Source organism: Caloenas nicobarica, chromosome 3 (genome assembly GCF_036013445.1).
Source record: "Caloenas nicobarica isolate bCalNic1 chromosome 3, bCalNic1.hap1, whole genome shotgun sequence".
Classification (NCBI taxonomy): Eukaryota; Metazoa; Chordata; class Aves; order Columbiformes; family Columbidae; genus Caloenas; species Caloenas nicobarica.
The window spans coordinates 36740792-36760495 of NC_088247.1; the positions used below are offsets into that span (position 1 = coordinate 36740792).

Genomic DNA, 19704 nt, shown 5'->3' on the forward strand with positions numbered 1-19704 from the left:
TGGCAATTGATGGTCATTCAGGCCACATTGTGGCTGAAATTTTGTAACTGGATTTATACAAGGCTCGGCTCAGCTTTCTTCCTTCTCATTTTTTACTCTGCATAACAAGACAGGATAAACATCAGTTTTCAGAGTTGCTACCTGTGAAGTCTCCAGTGCTGGCTGTTTGACACACCCTTTTGGGTTTCAGCTTTGGCAATGGGAATGGAGGAGAGTGGTTGGTGTGTCCTGTGTTCTGTTTAGCTTGTGTTAGCCAAGGAGTTCCCAAGGGACTGGCTGACACAGACAGCAAATCAGAATCACTGGGGTGTTTTTGTATCTGTAGACGTCTAACCTAGCACTTAGTTAAACACAGATCTAAGCAATAGAAGGAAAAAAGCTATATGAGGTATTTTGAAGAACAAATGCATTGTTTTAGTAGTAGATGCATTTAATTTTGAGTCTGTCAATAGTATAAATATTAGGAAACCCATTCTACTTAGTGTGGCCCTCTGATTCCTGTGCTGTTCCCTGGCTTTTACACCACAGCCCTGGAACTTCTTTCACTGGACAGAAATGTGTTACTTCTGGGAATTCACACCTGATCTTGACAGCTCCGTTACATGATTCTTTATTCTCTTTTCTATTAGGTCTTGCTCAGTCTCTAAGTAGTGGAGGGGATTTGCCTCTGAGAGCTTTCCTGGCCATAAAAGAGACAGTTTCTTATGGCCCTTGTGCTAGTCGGGCTATATATAAGGGATAAAAGAGCTTTAGGGTGCCAGTGTCCACTCGTGTTTCAAGGAGTTATATCATCATCCAGGAACGGAAATAAAGCTCCAAACAGTTTCTCTAGGGCTTATTATTTAGGCCTCCTCACAGCATTTTCCTGAGTCACAGTCCATAAAAAATGGTATTAACGTGTAGCATTTCATCCTCAGGTACAAGTGTTTTTACTGATGGAACAGGAGCTCACTGCTGATGAAGACATCTCCAGGTAAACTTACAAACTTCCCAGTTGTTTAACTTGATAGCAGTCTCCTGGCTTGCTGATGGGCAGTCGAGTCATTCTTTAGAATAATTTGTCTAAGAAAGAATTGTCGAGCTCAAATGAGAAGGACAAGTAAAGGGTGGTTCAGTCTGACTGCAGTACCAGGGACGTACTGTTCAGGACAAACAAAAACAAAATCCCACTGTCAGATTGCTCATAAACCACTACAGAAAATTATGCAATAAAAGTGTATTAGTTCTTATAGTGTCTTCCTGGCTAAAGTGACACTGCTTCTGCAATTAAAACATGCATGTCATGACTTTACAGCTTTTTGTATCATTCACTTATTTAGAATAAGACTGCATTTTTTTTGTCTGAACAAAAATGTGGTTTCTTCTAGTGTTAAAAAGGCAAAAATGAGGTAGATAATTTTTCTTGTTCTGTTGTCCATTTCTATCCCGTCTACCTTCTTCTGCACAGTATGATCCAATTTCAGTCAATGCTAGCAGTAGAGGCAGGTGTTTCAAAAGAACAGGAGGACCTATTTGCCCAAGTCTTGTTCTTCAGTGTTTTTCTAGATTCTCTTTGTTCTTTTGAAGAACTTTTCCCTAAAACAAAGTAATATCAGCATGAGTGGCAATTTTAAACTTTCTCTTAATTTGGACATCTGATGGGAATGAGATACAGTGTATCATCTATATTATATATTAACATTTTATCATATATATACATAAACATAAAACTCCACCCATAGCACAGACTTGCAGTGTTCTGGTTTGATTTGTGGATTCAGCATTAAGTTGGTAAATAAAGAGTTGTGTGTTTGTAAAGGCAGGTAAGAAAGATGATGTTCCTACAGTGGCAAAAGGCTGTTAGGACTGACCTGCCTGCTGTAATTTATTTTAGAACTTCTGGCCCATCTGTTGCTGGTCTGGAGACGACATACACAGGTGGCAATGGTTTCTCCACATCCTACAACAGCCAGAGATGGCTGAACCTGTACTTGTCTGCTTGCAAATTTCTGGACCTGGCCCTAGCATTACCATCTGAAAACCTCCCGCAGTTTCAGATGTGAGTAGAAGACACTGTCATTTAAGGGTTTTTTATGATTGTCCATGCCTCTTTGTAAAATTCTAGTGTATAAAGATATTTGTTTTCCTATTTCCTTTCATTTTTCTGGCCTTTACCCAAAGCAGCCCACAGTTCATTCCCGCCCAGCGTCAGAGTGGCCCCCAGAGTAAATGGTGCTACACACCAAATGAGTTTAAGCTGCTTTGATTTAGCCTGTGGCAAGAGATTCTGCACACTTGTGAGCTAATTAGTAATAGTGATTTATTCAAATGTTTTATTTTTAAAGTATTTAGTTGCAGTAACGTCTAAGAACTCAAAATCCACCCACATGTCTCAGTGACTAATGCATGAGATGAGACGACTGTGTCATCTCAGCATGACTCACTTAAATTACTCCTGCGTGATCCGTCTGGAAGATGTTGCAACAAACCTGCTGGTGCAAGGGATCCAATAGGTTTTTCTTGGTCAGTAGTATCCACGTGTGCAAACTGGTTCCGCAGTGCCTCTGCAATCCTGCCCTGTTGAAAAAAATAATGAATGCAAAGCAACTGGTATTTGCTGAAGACCCTAGAAATGAGAAGCCACCAAGGACAAAAGAAAGTATCTCGTCTCTTCCTTTACACTGCACAGCAGTGACTGTGTGAGAGCTGATGCCCTGGCACTGCTCTGGAGACATCTGGTTACCTCTAATTATCCTGGTCTTTAAAGACACTAGAGGGTGGTAAGACCTGCACGTGCTTTGTCGGTTTGTGCCTTATAGTATTCCTAAATCTAAAGCTAATCTTGAGGGTTATTTCTTCTATTTTCTGGGGATTTGGTTGTTAATTCTCAGTCAGTTCTCCAAGCTGTCCTAATCCCCATTATTAGCCAACCTAGTTCTAGGTGGGTCATTTCTGGGAAGATGATAGTCACGCTGAATCACACTGTCTCTTATGGCATTCTCATGGAGTCTTGGATTGTTGTTTTAAGGACAGAAACTTTGATTTCCTTTATAGTTTATAATGCAAGTACCTGGTCCTTGCAGTGCAGTGTGTGTGTGTGTGGGAATGGTCCACTTGGTCACGTGGTAGAATAATGAATTTCTGCTATCAACATGGTATATGGAGAACATTTCATGTGTTAGAGGAAGCATTGCAAATGTGCGGGAAAGTGTTTTAAGTAACTTACATATTTTATAATTCAGAATCGCTTTCAGTTTTCTTGTACATAATGCAGATGTGAATACTTCTAGTTTTAGCTTATCTGCCTTACCTTGGTCTTGGCAGCCTTAAATTCTTTAAGAAACTCTAAAGGAAAACAACACTACATTCTCAGCCGTGTTACCTCTCACTTTTCAGAATGTGCCTTCACTATTTTTTTCTTGTCAAAGACTGATGTTTTTTACGGGAGTTGTTTCCCCTCTGCCTTTTGTCTTTGATATTTTAACTAGATTTCTTCATCCACTTATATTTTTAGATCTAGCAGAAAAGCCTGAATGTTCAGTAAGGATAATGTTTGCTTGTGTTATCTCTTGACAGGTATCGTTGGGCCTTTATTCCAGAAGCTTCAGATGATTCGGGCTTGGAAGTACGAAGACAAGGTACACATCAGAGGGAATTCAAACCGTATGTAGTGCGTCTAGCAAAATTGCTGCGAAAAAAAGCAAAGGTATGTTGCTTTCTTTCAGTTTTGCTTTTCATTGAAAAATTTGATATACAGTAACTCACAGCACTGTTTCGTTTTGGATATTTTATATTTTTTTAACAATGAAGAATGGAAAGGAGTTCATCTGGTGTGGGAGATTCCTACTGGAGTAGTCTCAAGTCAGTTTCAGGCAAAAACCACACATAGGGATGTAAAACAAAAGGGAAAAGAAAAAAAAAAAAGCTTGACAAACAAACAACAAAAAACCCCCAAACTTGCAATGGTCAAAAAAACATGATGGTCAGTGACTTTGGAGTTTCCAATTTAAAGTATTATTTGAGTAAAAAGTAAAATATGCTTCAATGTCTAATATATTTTAACATAAAATCACTTTCAAATAGTCAGTCATATATGTATATACTAGTATAACTAGCTACCTTTTAAAGTAAAAAAGCTTTTTTTGTGAATAATCACTTTTAAATGTTTAGAAAACTGTTGCGTTCTAAAAACACCAGAACCAAGAGTTCTGAGACTGTGCTGAGCCCGGAAGGGCTGGGTTTCTTCCCCAAAGCAGTGACAATGAATGGAAGGTGGCAGAGAGTAGTAGAAACAGTTCTGGGGGAATCTGGCTGCACACTTTGCAGGGTGGGAGCAGAATTAGGGCTACCATGACATATGTGTGTGAGGTAAATGAAAACCCTCGTTTGAGTGGGGTGGAGGCCTGGTCTGCTCCTGAAGCTGCTGGCAGCTGGACAGGCCTTGTCCCAGGGAGTTCCCTGCTGCTGCCACAAATAAGAAAATTGCTGTTGGATACTTTGCTGCTGCTGCTGGGAGGAGAGAGCCCCTGGCAGGCACTTCACTGGGAAGCCTTGCTGGGCAGGCCAGGGAAAACAGGGAGAAAGCTGGAAGCCATATGGGAAAAAGCTTTGAAATTTCATTCTTGGGTTTCCCTCCAAATAGATGGCATTGCCAGGGCTGTAACACTGGCAGCTTGTTGTAGCTGCTGCATTTACAATCTCTAATGAATGTTTTCACTGAATAACGAAACGACTGCTGACACACAAGGGGCTACATAAACTTCAGGGATAATTTAGTTCCAGGCAGATCGGAACTATTCAAGCAAGGCTCACAGCTATAGGGGATAAAACAAGTATCTGAAGCACATCTGCGTTCTTCATTTTATTGGTTTTGAACCATGAAGATGAAACTAAATTTCTCTTCTCGCATGTATAAAAGAATAATCAGTTTGAACTGACTGCTAATCAGGTGTAACCTCTAACCCTGGTGTTCAATGTAGTGTGCTGTACCTGTTAGAAAGTTGTCACACTCCAAATAATCTCTTTGCGTGAATTATAAATGACATATGATGTGTAAAATTCACATGCTGGTAAGTACTGTATGTTGAGATAAACGCCTGAAGTCAGGACTTCCACAGTATGCTTCAAGAAGATAGAAAAATTCATGGAATTTCTGGAACCCCCCAGTCACGGCAGCAGTTGCACACTGTGAACCACAGCTAAGGGTACAATGATGAGATAAACATGACGTAACGAATATTGACTTCCAGGCCATTTCTTCTTTGTGCAGAGGAGAATACTGTTGCATATAGCTGCGAGTTTTTCTTAGAAATTAACTGTTTCTGAGCAATGTGTTCCAATGGATTTTAGTTTTCCTTCAGGGCACTCTGACTGATGCTCAGATTCATGTAGTATTGTGTTGCTCAAGCTCTGTTCTCTGAAGGAAATGTGTTTAAAAACCTCCTTCAGCACTACTGGCAATAAATGGAAGACCAAAGTGGCAGCACTGTTGTTGTCTAAGAGTGTCTTGGCCACACCAGCTCCAGAGTCTGCATTTTCTGGACCGTGGACTCTTTGGGGTGGGTCATTTTCTGGCCAAAGCACAGCACCCAACCAAGCAACTGCACGGCCTTCATGGCAAAGTGTTATTTTGATATATGAAATGCAGTCTGAAAGTTCTCCTCTTTCCTTCCACAGGACAAACAGGAGGACTTTAAGACGGTGGTTTTGGAGGGATTGGAGATGGCCAAGCATCAGGTGAGGGTGGCCTTTGATGCTTGAGTTGTGAAACAAGCTCAACATAATACCATCACCTCAAGGCCCTGGGCAGTATTTAGCTTCCTGTAGGAACTGAGAGAGATCAGTCTTGTAAGAGGACAAACTTGAGAGATTTTTTGAAGTGAAAGAATCATGAGGGCCCTTATTTTTGTAGATAACTAAAAGAATTATTTTTAAGTTGATTTTCTATATAAAACAGATTACAAAAAGTTAGTGTTACTTCTAAGAAGGATCATGATTGCAAATTATTATAAAATTAAGTTGTAAAATCATTTTTACCAAATAGCAAGTGTGAAACACACAATCCCTCATCCAGTCTTTGTCTAATTAACTGTTGTTTTTAGTATCGGAGGAATTAGTGGTGTTTGCCAAGATATCTGCCATGAGGAAATGGCTTGGACAGATTGTATTTCATTTGTCAGAGAGAGAATTAGAACTTGCACATGCAGCCCATTCGATTGTCTGCTGTGTAACACTGACCCTGGCTGTGCGCTGCAGTTAGTCCGTGCTCACCACTAAGTAATACTAAGCACTGTAGCGAACCGGTACAGAAAAGCCTGGCTTCTGTGAATCCAGTGTGAAATTTTTAAAGGAGAAACTTTAAAAACTGGTAACTTCATTAGAAGTAGGAGGCAGCAACATCTCTTCCTGTGTTGGAATAGTCTTCTCTTTGTTCTAGTTCATGATGAGTGTTTCTTTTCTTGAGACTTTGTCGAGAATAAACAGTAGAGCTAGAACAGCACTCTTCTGTGACCGGTAGCCAAACCACCAGATTAAAATTAAATATGTTTTTCGACTCAAAAAAAAAAAAATAGTGAAGGGTACCTTTTAAGCAGCTGGGTGTTAGTGCTCAGGTATTTTAGCATGCAGATATTTAAGGCAACCCTAAACAGGGGGACTGACACTGCCTGTGACACCTGATGTGTGACTGCTGCCTTCACTGGTGGGGTTCCTGAAATTCTCTCCTGTGAAACTCCCTCCATGAAATGGAGCCTGTTTAACCAAGGTCTTCTGAGAACACATGAGTACCTGAACCATTTTCCTTTGTGAGAACTTCCAGTGCCTGCTCAGAGCCTCCACACGTGTTACTGCTGATACTTAGAACCGCACAGCTTTGCCCGCAGTGCCAGCCTCTTCGCTCCCAGCCACCGATGCTGCCAAGTGCAGAGAGGAGAGGAGCAGGAAATCTCCTTTGAAAGCTGCACGTCAGCAGATGTGTATGATGTTGATAGGCCAAATATTTTTGGAATATGGGAAAATACTTCATTAGGCATTAGTCTTATTTTTACCTTTGCTTTTTCTGTGTTGTCATTTGTACTATTTCCCATTTATCTCTCTTTACAGAAAAACCCAGAGGAGGACAGCTCAGGGAAAACACTCAGTTGGGAACCAGGTCACTTGCTTTTAACCATCTACACTGTTCGCAGCATTGAGCAGCTTTTGCCTTTCTTCAATGTCCTCAGCCAGGTTTTTAACAGCAAAGTCACAAGCAGATGCGTTGGACACTCAGGGAGCCCTGTCCTTTACCCCAACTGCTTTCCAAGTAAGGACATAAAAATGGAGAACCTCAAGACCTTCTCCAGCAAAGCACGACAAAAGATAGAAGAAATGGTTGAGAAGGATTTCCTTGAAGGTGTCATAAAAACATAAACCAAACTGGTACTATTCACCTTATATGTAATGTAACTATTTAAATGAAATATGTATCTTTCCCAGTTGTATAGTATTCTTTTCTTACTTTGTATGTAATGAAATACTTAATGTTGTATTTAAGTTAAATATTTGTAAATAAGAGAGAAGTTCTGGATGTGGCCTGAATCACGTTTAAATATTGGTGGCTCATATTGATTATGGTGCCTACTATTTACAGTATGTTTTGTTGTCTTGAGTTCTGTCTCTAAAAAAATCCTAAAAAAAAATACAAGTTGCACATTTTTTCAATTTGTTTCCAGTTTATTTGTCTTTTTTTTTTTAAATCCATTGGAACTTGTGCTTATATAGCAATCTGGAAAATGCCATCATGCCAGGAATTAATACAGGACCGCCATGAAAAACACATTTGTCAGAGGTAGGTACCCTGACCTGATCTATGCAGAGGGGAATACTTGTGTGTTTAAAACATTACATCCCCTTGGCCCTACCCCTTCACACTGCTGGGGAGTAAGGGCCACAGAAAACAAACTTGGCACTATCCTCCCATCTTAAAAGTGATTATAAATAGTATTAGCACAATATGTTAATTTTGTAAAAGTATTCAGTGAAGATATTATTGCAATCATACGTTACTATTTGCAAAATGCTCTTTCATTATGTTGTTTCTCTCTTGAACGGACGCAAACTGAATCTCAAGACCCGCACCAGCCTCTGCCTGACACTGTTTGCCCAGGACACTGCGGTTGCTGTGGGAGGTGGGGGTGATGTTTCTGCAGCAGCGCAATGTGCTGCAGCCAAATGCAGCTGCTGCAAGCAGGCTGGGGATGTGGGAGCAGGACTTCAGGCACAAGGTGACAACCTATGAAATAAGCTGGGTGGGAGCAGGATTCCTTCTGGGCATGGCCAGACCACTGACTGTCAAGAAGTGAGTCACCTCTAAGTCACTTCAGCTTCAGAGGTTACACAACCTTGCAGGGGAAACATTCAGCAGCAAGAGTATCTCATTAAGAGGTAAGTTGCTAATAGAGGTAAAGAATAAGCAGAATAATATTCCGCTCAGTTCTGATTAATCTTTGCTACTCTCAGGAAGGGTTGGGTATGTCCACACTAGCAAATGGTAAAGAAAGTAATATTAAAAAAATAAGTCAAGTTACAAACTTTAACTGCAGCTGTGTCACTTGTTATACAGGCTGGGGTGGTTCTCCTCTTCCACCTGCGAGGTGGTAAACAGCCAGGCTGACTTCATGGGCGAGGGCATCCACATTCTCCTGTGGAGTGGTTTAAAAGTTGGTTACATTGGTGTCAGTATGAGGAGGTTAGAGCAAGTATGTGATGTTAAGGCAAGCGTTATCTTGCAACTGCTGTGTGCCCTGTATTGCTCTGCCATCCTCGGGCGTCTTCTGCCACTGTGGTCATGCTGGCAGGAAGAAGCAGGCAGGAGCATGGGAAGGGGGAACAGCAGGAGCATTGCTTTTGCTGTCAACATTTAAGTTCACATGTGGACTAATTCTTAACAGCAGCCAAAGTTTGGTAATGTTTTGTTGGTTGGGGTTTTTTTGTTGTTTGTTTTTTTGGTTTTGTTTTTTTTGTTTGTTTTGTGGGTTTTTTGGTGTGTGTTTTGGTTTGGGTTGTTTTTAAATTTTGCCTATTATGAAATCATGCAGTAACTTTCTTCTCAGAAGGCTGATTTTCTTGCCCAAATCTCATCTATTGTCAAATGTGCCTTCATAAATAGTTAACTTTTAAACACTGAGATCATTAAACATCTCTCTTATAAATAAAAGCGAGAGACTTTTTGCACTTTAGCACCTGTTAAATGTGATTAAATGAGGAATACGTAAACATACTTCTCCCTCCATCACCCAATGCTAAGCAGGAAACTTTAACATAAATAAATCCACTTCATATGCAAGTTGTTTAAGTTCTGACCTGTGTATCTGCTTCAGCGTATATTCTAACTACATCTTCTGTTCCTGATGGACGGACAAACGCCCGTGACAATTTGTACTTCTTTACAAGCGCATCAATTTTCTCCTGTAGTCCTGGAGGTGTAACCACCCGCCTCTCTGCATCTGTTGTATCAATAACTTGCCTGTCTGCAACCTGCAGCATCAGAAACAGCCAGTTTATTTGTGTGCTGGAGCTGTACGATGAGAGCGGAATGAAAAAGAAGACAGAACTTCAGGTTTTCATGTGTTGCACTGCCTGCAGAAGAGCTCAATTTGGGAGTTCCCTGCTTAATTCAAACACTGTGGGATCCCTGCTCAACTACTCGGCAGGTATTAACCCAGTCCCGATAGGACTCAGCCACTTGCTTTGGAAAAAGGGTCAGTTCTGAACGTGCCTCCTTGGCTCCTCACTGCAGCTTCTCCCAGTAGATCAAAAGAAAACTCTCATCTGGTTCATTTAGAACCCAGAGCTCCCTTACTGTGTCTGATAGGGTGTTAGCATGCAGGAGCCTGTTCTTGAGCTCTTTGCCTGAGTATTGGAGAAGATAAAGAAGTAAAAGCTTGAATATTCAAGTTACACAAAGTGGCACAGCAAGAAAAATCCAGTTCCCCAGCAGGCAGGTGCCTTAGAAAAATAGGTTTTTTTCTAATTAGAAAATTAAGAAAGAAATTCTAAGTTAGAATTTGAATAGTTTTTGACAGGTTTTTCTGTTTAAGAGAGTTAGCTATTATTTCACCATTTGTATAAGGTATATATTTTAGTCCAAGTGAATTTCTGCTCCCTCATCTGGGTTGTTTCATGGCTTGTTGCCCTTTAATGGGCTGGTTTAGCTTTAAAACAAAGCTTATCTAAATGTATGCAAGCAAGAGCTGCTTGCAGCAGAGCCCCAAGAGGCTGCAGTAACCTGAGCCAGCCAGGTGTAACTCACCTGAACCTTGCACAGCCGGTTGGGAAGGTCAGTGTAGATGGCATCCCACTGTTGCACCGTCAGGCCTTTCAGAGCCAGGATTGCTTCAATGACCAACATGTCTGAGACAGCATCACCAACTGTCTGTTAAGAAGGAGGGAAGAAATACCGGAGCAGTCAACAGGGAAGAAATGAAGGTGTGATTTGATCAGGAACCTTCAGCTGAAGAGAATGAAAATGCAGCCAGCCTGCTTTGCCTCAGCCTGGGTAGCCAAGGCTTTTGTTTCATTGTGGGGGGTGTTTTGTTTTTCTCTCCTTACCCCGCTGCCCCTGTGGTACAAATAGCAGCACACACGTACAGCTCTGCCAAGGGCAAGTGCCTGGCCTCGCTTCTCCTAAGGAGCACTGTTCTGAGGTCAGGATGCATAAAGCAGGGCCAGCTCTGCAGGCCAATCTGTGCCAAGATAAGGAGTCCCAAGAGTGTGTAGACACAGGCACTGGAACATCCCCCTCCTTCCATATTGCATGTTGAATCATGAACAAGCTGCATCCTATCGCCAGGTTCCCATGCTGTCCCACTCCCTCTTTGGATGCTGAAGCCGGGAGACTGCACCAGATGAAAGTATCTCGTGAGAAAGTATCACAGCTTTCTAAAGAGGACTGTTCCTGCCCTTTTCTTCTTGGCCCCTTCTCTCACGGCACCCCACCTCCTGCTCCAGGGGCCTGACAGGAATTCACCAGCAGCATTAGCCCCAGGACTGTTAATATAGTGATTAGGTTCTCTCAGTTTTTACCTGATTAATCAGGTTGATCATGTTTTCTAGCACCTTCGCTGCTTCTCTTTTTTCATCATCTTTCTCCTCTTTTGCCAGTTGTCTTATTTTAGTTTCAGCAGCTTTACTAAATAATACCTAGAATAAAACAATGAGAGCTTACAAAGATCAGCCCATGTCACAAATTAGGATACGTGCAGCAATGAGGAAAAAACTGTTACCATTTAAGCCCATATAACTGTACTTAGTGTTTACTACCATGAATTCCCATTCCCACATAAAACACAGAGGAGATGGTGGCAATGCTATGATAGAGACAGAAAGGGGAAAGAAGTCTGTTCTCAACCAAAAAGAGAAAAGTCTTGTTTATAAATATAAGCAGAGAATGAAAACACCACCTTCTCCAGCTAATCCAACTAAAATTTTGTACATATTGCCTGATCTTATGCATTACTTGCTTGTACTTACTGTACCATGTCCGTTTGCCTCAAAATAAACACCAACATCAAACTCCTTGGCCTTGTGATGCAAGTGCTTCACTCCTGTTTTGACACAGTGCACAGGTACCTGCAGCCCAAGGATATGCAGAGATGGAAACAGGGTTACACGCTCTCCTGGAGGGGAACTGAGCACCAACACGGCGTAGAGACTGTTACAGACTAACCTGTGTTTCACGCCTACTGACTCCCCCGAGCTAAAATTATCCACTATTTCTACAGGCTCATTAAAGAGATTTCATTTATTTAAGAGGAAATGAAGGCTGGTTTTTTTAAATTAAAAAATAAAAAAAACCCAACAAGAACAAACACACAACCAACAAAAAACCCCCAAACAAAATAAACCAAAGAAAAAAACCTGAACAAACAAAGAAACAAAGACACAAAACAAACAAAAAAACCAAACCCCACAACCAAAACACCATAAACCAAACCAAAAATCAACAAACAGAAAACCCCTAACCAAGAAAAACTCAATTCATTTTATAGTTTCAGGGAACACACATACCAGACTTCTACCCTAACTGAAATCATACCTCAGCTCAATTTCTGTAGAGAATGACATTTAGCCTGTTGCAGAAACTGAAACAACCAGTGTCAAAGTATCATGAAGCCTTTACTGACACCATTGCAAAGCCATAAAATCCTCAACTTGTTCCAGAAGTGACAAGGGATTTTGTTTTGCTTTTGTCAAACTTATTTTTTTTAACTAGCAAAAGCTGACCAGAATTTTTTTCAGCTTTGTGATCTTGCATCTCTTTTACCAGCAAGAATTTAGTTGCTACTGCAAGTTTGAAAGAGTCATTTATTTTAGCCTCGTTTAAGTTTTCCTAGCAATCATATTACAGTAGTGTTTATTTTTAAAGTAAATAAATTTTCAGTAAACAACATTTTCAGAGAACTACCAGGAAAAAAATGGAGAATACCTTCAGTGTTTCCTCAAGGTAGCGTGTGGAACTCCCATTGGCATACGCTGTTTGTACCACTGCCATCTTTAAGGTCTGTCCTACCTGAGCAAACGGAGAAGCAAAAGTGTGTTACTGTCTGACAGACACATAGCCGGACAAGTAGGACACAAGGGAGGATAATCAGAATTATTAAACATATGTTCTCCTACAGACACTTAAAATTCCTGGGCATCAGAGGAAGGCACCAGCTCACAGAGGACTTCTACATGTTTTAAGACAAAATGAATTCTGCTCATGTCTTCGTACATCACATTTTTTGCAAGCTCAGTGCACTGGCCAGACACACAGCATTACATCAGGCCACATACACAAGCAGGGGAGACAAAGCTTCCAGTGCAAAGCAGGCAAAGGCTGGTGGCAAGCACAAGTTCTCCTCACTGGCCAGCTTTTCTGCCACCATGCAAGAAATTAGCTGGTCTCTGAGAAAACAAAACCAGGATACCTTGTCTACATTTGGTCTAAGAGGGCTTCTGAAAAATAAAAGCTTTTTCTGTCTACCCTCTGTGGGGAGAGGATGCTACACAGCAGATAGTGGGGTTTGGAACAATGACATACAAACCCCCTTGACAGCCACAACCAAGTTCTCATGTAAATGGAATGCCCAGCTTTCATAAAGGGAAGGACTGAACCCCAAATTAGTGAAAAATTAATAAAAGTGAGAGAATAGAATATCAACGCTTTATACACTGAAATCGGAAAAGTTCTCTCCCACTAAGAAAAGGTTCCAGGTTAATATATTGGTGCTCAGATTGTTATTTGGAGTGTGGAAGTCACACCCTTGTAAAAACACCATTTTTGAGGTACAGGACTGATCTCTTTTCAAACTGGGTTCACTTTAGGTCGCTGTACAAACCAACACAGCTTCCTTAGACTATTTTACACATTACAAATGAAAGTGTCAGCTTTCATTTCATACATTAATGTTACCTTGGCAAGAAGTTCTTTAAGGAAGATACTAATTAAAGTTGCGATTTTATCTCCATCGATTAGGTGAAAATGGCCAGTTTCATCCTTGTAGTAGTAAACAATTCTGTCTGCATCACCATCAAATGAGCAGCATCTCTCATTGGGCTTCATGTCGAGCCCTAGTGCACAAAGAGGTACAAATGCAACTTAGAGACAGAAAAAGATATAAAATGTTTAAGTTATTCCCAGTGTGGGTCTTGTGCGGAAATTAGCTCTGTGCAGACACGCGCACACACACAACACTAACGCTCTGAAACAGACATTGCTTTTACAAAGAGACTCACAACAGAGAAGCTGTATTGGATGGCAACTGAAAAGCGCATATCCAGATCAAAAATATAAATACTAATGTCAAAAATGCAGGTTATTATCCTACACCTTCCTCTCAGATGTAGATGAAAATCAGTTCCAGAACTACTCTGTGTAGTCACATCTCTAAATGCTGGAGATAAGCGCTGAATGTCAGTAATGGCACAAGGTTAAAAACCTTGAGGCAGAAGAACACCCACCCCTTTTCTCACCCACGACAGAGCCCACCGAGCTGCACACATCACCTACAGACCCAGGCGAATTGCATTTCCCCTGCTGTGCAGCAGAGCAAGTCAGGCTTTGCAGAGGGACACCCGGGTAGGGCCCGGAGCAGTGAGCGGCAGCCAGCTGAGCTCGGTTGGACACAGGGCGCTTGCCCAGCCCTCCCCATCACTCCTCTGAGCAGGGCCATGACACACCACGCACCCCTGGGGGTGGAGGCAAACCATGCTTGGGCAGAGCTGGGCTCCAGAGCCACGTCACCAGCATTTCCTGGCACATGGCAGGTCTACTGCGTGCTCCTGGTGTAACACTTCTACATACTTCACCCTCCAAGACACATGGGAATCGACTATTTTCCCCCTATTTTTCCCTTGCATCAAAAATGCTTTTCTTGGGGAATATTTCAGGCTTGTTTAATTTTATTCCATTCCCACTTTCCAGACCTGCACCTCCCCTTTGCTCCCTTTCATAGAGGAGACCTGCTTCCCTAACGCAAGAGCCCCACGCCAGCAAAGCCACCACTGAAGTGGCAGCAATTACAACAGGAGGTGGCACATGAATCCTAATACTGAAAAAAACCAGCCCCACTCCAAAGCACCCATCACCAAGATTTCTCAGAGCTGTACAAAACAACATAGAAGTGGATCCGCTGGCTGTAAAATATCTCATGTTTAGTTTGCTTGATATTCAATTTCTACAACAATGTATATAATGCATAAGGAGTACCTGCTTCAAAAACTTCCCAGGCTTAACACCAATAGAGAAATAGCTGGGAAGCTGCCACCAGCTCACACAGCAACACTGCACAAGAATGAACTGCTCTTTTATTAAGGTACATCTTGCTTTTCTTTAAGATGCTGGCCACATTAACCTCAGAGTCCATTTCTCAGGAACTGCAGCTGGCCATTCCCTAGGCTGATGTCAGAGTCCCTCAGGAACTCAGCAGGGAGCTCCAAAAGACACACTGCTGCCTGTAACCCCTTCTTGGAACACAGCACTTCAGCACACAAGCAGACAGGAAAACTGGCCCATGTTGCTGACACCTCGTCCTTCAGAACACAGGAAACTACACCCCAGAACTTGCCTGTTTCTTCTGCTGCATGCCTGCAGCGATACAGGACAACACATCCCACCACCACTGAGGTCCTCAGGCTAAAGCATGAGGTAATGGCAACTGCAACACTTAACAGGTTGAGGCTTCCTATGGCTTTAAAGAGGCAGCTGTTACCACGTTAACACTTCAGAAAAACCAGAACATTTATTCCAGTGAATAATTAGAAAACCACATTTTCTTTACAGAGCAGAGAGAAATGACCAAGGAGTCTCCCTTCAGTCCCAGTTAAAGCCAGGATCCAGATGTGACACACCAGCATCCATCCCTGGCAGGGACTGCTGCTCTGCTGCTGCCCTTCCTACATTTCTCCAGCATGCAAGCAGCGTGACAAGAGGGAAAAGACACCATACCCTGCTGATCAGGTTGGGCTGGCAGTTGCAGTGAAGGTGCAGTTGTCGAATGGAGAACCCAGTTTAGTCTCAAAGAAATTAATATGCAAACTAGCCTGCTCCCCCAATTCAGGGATTTTCTCCTATGCACTTTGTGCAGGAAATTGGTTGAAATAATTTCCTCACTGGTTTGTGTCAGTCAGCCAGCCTGCTGGCACCAAGTTGTTCATTATCCCAGCTCTTCCTCAGGAACCCTGAAAACTGCAAGCCCAGCCCACAAGGTAAATGTTTCTTGATAACATAAACGGAAGTAACGATAACCAGTAAGTAATAACGATAAGGCAGTCCTGACTGATCTTCGGACTTCACCAGCTTAACATTCAGACTGGATTGTCAAACATATTTCAGCAAGTCAGAGACATACTGTACTGCTCCAAAAAATCTAGACTAATATAAACTGGGGATGTGCCAAACCCAGCTGTACAATTCTCTCTTTCTATTGCGCAAGCAGAACCATTCATGCAATCACTTAGTAAGAAACAGGGAGGTCAGCTTATCTGAAGATGATATGCCAATGCTAGACCCTGCGCTTTTAGGTCTGGAGAGAAGGTAAAAGGATATAAAATTACTGACTACGTACCTCTAGGTGGTTTCTGGTGAACTTTCACAAAATCTGCACCACATAAGTGATTGAGTTTCTCCTTGCTTCCATCATTATAGATGTGAATTAGCACTTCCTTTGGAAAGTAGGGCTGCATTTCTGACAGTTTCAGGGCTCCTATTCCATTGGCACAGTCAATCTTCAGGTGTCTCTGACTCTCTCCAGAGCCGGGAGACTTAGCAGAAGGGAAGAAGGGGCAAAGTGAACTCATACCCTAGTGAAACCACACCTAGAGGCATGCTGAAATTTGAAACTTTAGAAACAAACATGCTAACAAGCAGAAGATATTCATTTTGTACATTTGCGTGAAGACGACAACACCCAGTATTCACCTGTTTTATCAGTTCCATAAAAGCTTTGGATAGTTTTTCGTAATAACCTTCCAGCGTTGCTTTCCCATACTCCCCTTGGGTGTTTTGGCAGCAGACCATATAATGTAGCTGTGGTGTTGTCACCAGACCATAATCTAGCATAAAATAAAAAGGCCCAATATTCAGAAGTAGACTACTAAATTAATTCCTCCTTAAGAGTTGCGCAGTACTTGCTATTCTAAAATAAACAGACAAATACAGTGCAGGAAACGCATATTAAATTTTTCAAGTTCTGTTACAAAAAGATGAAACTCTGCCCCTGCATTAAAGCCATACAAATACCCTGAAATTAGGTCCTTACAAGCAAAAATGGAAATGGTGTCTGGGCTACTGCCTTAGGGCGATATAGCACAGTCACATTTATACAAAAACTTGAAATCAGACTAGAATTGCAAAGGTTTAACATACCGTGGTACTGACCACCTAGAACGGAGATACCATCTATTACTGACCGTGAAAGTTTCTCACTGCTTGGCCTGGAAAACAACAAATACAAATGGTAACGGTTGCAGAAGACATTTACATATGGATTTGGGAAGGAAGCACATGTGGAAGAAGACTCTACAAGCTTCCTGCTAGTAGACTTAAACTCAGTGTGAAGAAAGCCATATCTTTGTCTATTGTAGGCACCTTCTAATAAAGAAGTTGAAAAGCTACCACTCCAGAGAATTGCAAAGACGAGTAAACTGCTGAACACAGGCAGACATCACACGGTACCCACAAAAAACCCACAATAAAGCATCCTGTTCAGGAACAGTGCTAGGAAGTGCTCATAACTATCAGGGAAGACAGGAAGAGCACTGGAAAACTTTTGTTTATTGCTATAATCATCAAATAACAGGTAGCAGACTAGGCATAAAAAAAAGCAAAGTCTGGCTGCAGAGGGCTAAACATCCAAAAGCAGCCGTGAACAAAATGTTGGGACTTCCATAACAGCAGCATAATTCTACAGCATCTTGTCATTACCTGGTGTCTCTGCCAATAAAAACTGAAGCATCTTTGTGCTGGTTCACTGCTGCTTTTTGGCAGATCTCAGTAATTGTTTCCTGCAATTCTTGCTCCTCTGCATTTGCTAGTTGTGTGGCATACTCTTCCCAGGAAGGATGCAGCATTTCTCCAAGGGGATCAACCAGCTTCACACCATTATCTTCCTTAGAAGAAAAAAGAAGAAACAAAGATAGCAAGCCTAAAAGTGGGAAGCTTAACAAAATGTCCTTGAAGACAGCTGACACATGGTTCAATCACATTGTTTCTTTGAATGTGGAGCATTTCTGGGATGCAATAGCTTAGCTCTTTATTTAAACCTCCAACAAGCCTCCCAAAATTAGCATAACCAGCATACTAAGTAACTGACTTTTTCCCCCTTACAACATTGGTATGAAATTCATTTGACATTAAAATGACGAAAGGGGAGATTCTAATAACCTAGAATGCTCCATAGAAGAAGTCTAAATGCCTGATATGTAATTGCTGCATCTCTTTATTTTTTAAACTTGCAGATTTTGCTCAAAGCTTCATCACTTGTCAAGGGTACACCTAGCTTGCCAAAGTCACAAATTTCCTACATTACAGCATCTCCAGATGAGAGCAAATGATGCTTGTGTGTAAAGGGAAAAGTAACTTCAAAGATGCCGGAGATCATATTTAGAGGGACCAGGCTAAACACATGATTTAAGCAGGTCCAGGTGCCTTCAGGATGTGGTCTCTTCGTGCCATGAAGATCTTTGATTCCACGAGCCTGACCACATCTACTTTCTTTTTAAAGAAAAGGTTGTTCTTACTTCAGGATTGTGAGATGCGGTAACCATTATGCCAATAGTAGATGCCATGACTTTGGACCTGAGAACAGCCAGCAAGCCCATGCGGAACATGATGTGGTCAAGCTGTTCAGCCTTGGTGCGAAACCCGGCGGTGCCATACTGAAGAGTAAGTCCAGCAGGCTTAGGATGCAACGCTGAGTATTTTTTGAGGGCTTCAATATCCATTTCTAGAGAGGGAAGTAACACAGATGCAAGTGAGAGAAGTCGAGTCATTGTAATTAGTTTCACATTTTGCACTCTATTTAATTTTGCAGCCCGGAGATATCTTAAGCTGTTCAGATCAGATCCGTTGGTGAGACTGTGAGGGGAACCACTACTAGAGCAACCCATGACGGAGAATCTACATTCCTAGTACAGCACTAGATAAACAGAGCTCGACCAGATTTCACCAGATCACAAACGATGATGGGATTTAGGCCGGGAGAGCTGCAATTCTCAGTTGGCTGTATCCAAGGATCCGAACAAAGTTATGCAAAGGGCTGGCCGTTTCTCACTGTAACGTTAACCACCCAGTGACCTCGGCCACGACTCCATATATTAACTTTTGAGTTCAAAGGCAGCCTGTCCTCCCTCTTCGAGCCCTGGCAGCCACAGGGAACCCCTCAGCAGTGTCACCTGGATGTTTTACTCGGGTCGCGGCTCTGCTGTTTCCAGCCCCGCCCGGGCACCTGAGGCGCTGGCAGCCCATGGGCCGGGAAGGACCCGCGGGACGCACGCCGCCACAGATGGCTCCAGCAGCCACCTCCCCGCACGGCTGAGAGTCTCGGGGCCCACCCAGCACCGCGACCCGGTGTTTATCCCACTCGCAAGGGACGAGATCCCACCAGACCCCCCGCCCGCCTCACCCGGGGCCGCTCACCTGCCCCCGCCGCCGCGCTCCCCTTCCGCAGCCGGCGCGGCCACGCCCCCCAGCCGCTCCCCGCCAATGGCAGCGCGGTGGGCGGGCACGCCGCCGCCACGTGGCGCAAGGGCCACGCCCCTCGTCAGTCAGAGCCGGGGCCGGCGTTGCGCCACGTCCCCGCGGGCGGAGAAAAATCCGGCGCTGACGTCAGGAAAAGCGTCTTCAGGAGCAAATCCGCACAGCCCCGCGCCAGCCCCCTGAGCCCACGTACACAAACGCGGCGTCTCCATTTTGTGCCCTTCCCTGCCCGTACGTCCGCTGGCCCGGCACGGCCTGTGAGGCTCTGCCCGAGTCCGTGGGGCTCCGGGCGTTGCCACCCACCGCTGAGTACGAGCGGTGCCTCGGGGGCTGCAAACGCCCGGCGGTACCTCAGGGGAAGCAAGCGGCCCGTCCCTCAGGCCTGCCATGACGTGGCTCCTCACCCCGGGCAGCCCGCCGCCCTCCCCCGCGCCCCGGCCGCGCCAGCCCCGCGGTGTTCCCGCCCGGGCTGCGCTTCCGCGAGAGGCTTTTGGGAGAGGCCCCGCTGC

General features: G+C 43.2%; 2 protein-coding genes across 11 annotated transcripts in view; one reads left to right on the top strand and one right to left on the bottom strand.

Moving 5' to 3' along the window:
• Nucleotides 1-7650, top strand: part of DOP1A (DOP1 leucine zipper like protein A) — a 65089-nt gene extending 57439 nt beyond the window's left edge. For 3 of the 5 annotated variants that reach the window (XM_065632941.1, XM_065632943.1, XM_065632946.1), the window contains 5 exons: nucleotides 918-973; nucleotides 1874-2038; nucleotides 3556-3685; nucleotides 5656-5715; nucleotides 7081-7650. In XM_065632941.1, the coding sequence (XP_065489013.1) occupies nucleotides 918-973; nucleotides 1874-2038; nucleotides 3556-3685; nucleotides 5656-5715; nucleotides 7081-7386 (717 nt within the window). In that variant the 3' untranslated portion in view covers nucleotides 7387-7650. The remainder of the gene's footprint in view (nucleotides 1-917; nucleotides 974-1873; nucleotides 2039-3555; nucleotides 3686-5655; nucleotides 5716-7080) is intronic. The other 2 variants (XM_065632944.1, XM_065632947.1) reach the window with 1 other exon arrangement.
• On the bottom strand, nucleotides 596-19285 carry PGM3 (phosphoglucomutase 3). 6 transcript variants are annotated; one of them, XR_010606053.1, is made up of 15 exons: nucleotides 19136-19285; nucleotides 18238-18443; nucleotides 17423-17607; nucleotides 16865-16932; nucleotides 16418-16551; nucleotides 16065-16260; nucleotides 13412-13569; nucleotides 12443-12526; nucleotides 11488-11586; nucleotides 11041-11157; nucleotides 10268-10390; nucleotides 9319-9492; nucleotides 8548-8657; nucleotides 2424-2556; nucleotides 596-1139 (listed from the first exon to the last, which is right to left on the bottom strand). XR_010606053.1 is itself a non-coding variant. In XM_065632949.1 (14 exons), exons 2-13 carry the CDS (start codon nucleotides 18439-18441, stop codon nucleotides 8571-8573), a joined length of 1629 nt encoding a protein of 542 aa, XP_065489021.1. In that variant the 5' UTR covers nucleotides 18442-18443; nucleotides 19136-19285; the 3' UTR covers nucleotides 2336-2556; nucleotides 8548-8570. The 6 variants fall into 6 exon arrangements, 2 of the variants coding, with proteins under 2 accessions (XP_065489021.1, XP_065489020.1); XR_010606051.1 differs by having other exon boundaries at nucleotides 597-1139; nucleotides 2469-2556; XR_010606052.1 differs by lacking the exon at nucleotides 596-1139 and adding an exon at nucleotides 1299-1575.
• Between the last annotated feature and the right edge of the window lie 419 nt (nucleotides 19286-19704).

Coding starts and splice junctions, on each gene's coding strand:
- PGM3 (XM_065632949.1), bottom strand. CDS start 18,441: ATGGATATTGAAGCCCTCAAAAAATACTCAGCGTTGCATCCTAAGCCT. Junction 16,552..16,864: donor TCTAGGTGGTCAGTACCACG/GTATGTTAAACC, acceptor ATTTTATGCTAG/ATTATGGTCTGGTGACAACA. Junction 11,587..12,442: donor ACCTTGAGGAAACACTGAAG/GTATTCTCCATT, acceptor CTTGGGCTGCAG/GTACCTGTGCACTGTGTCAA.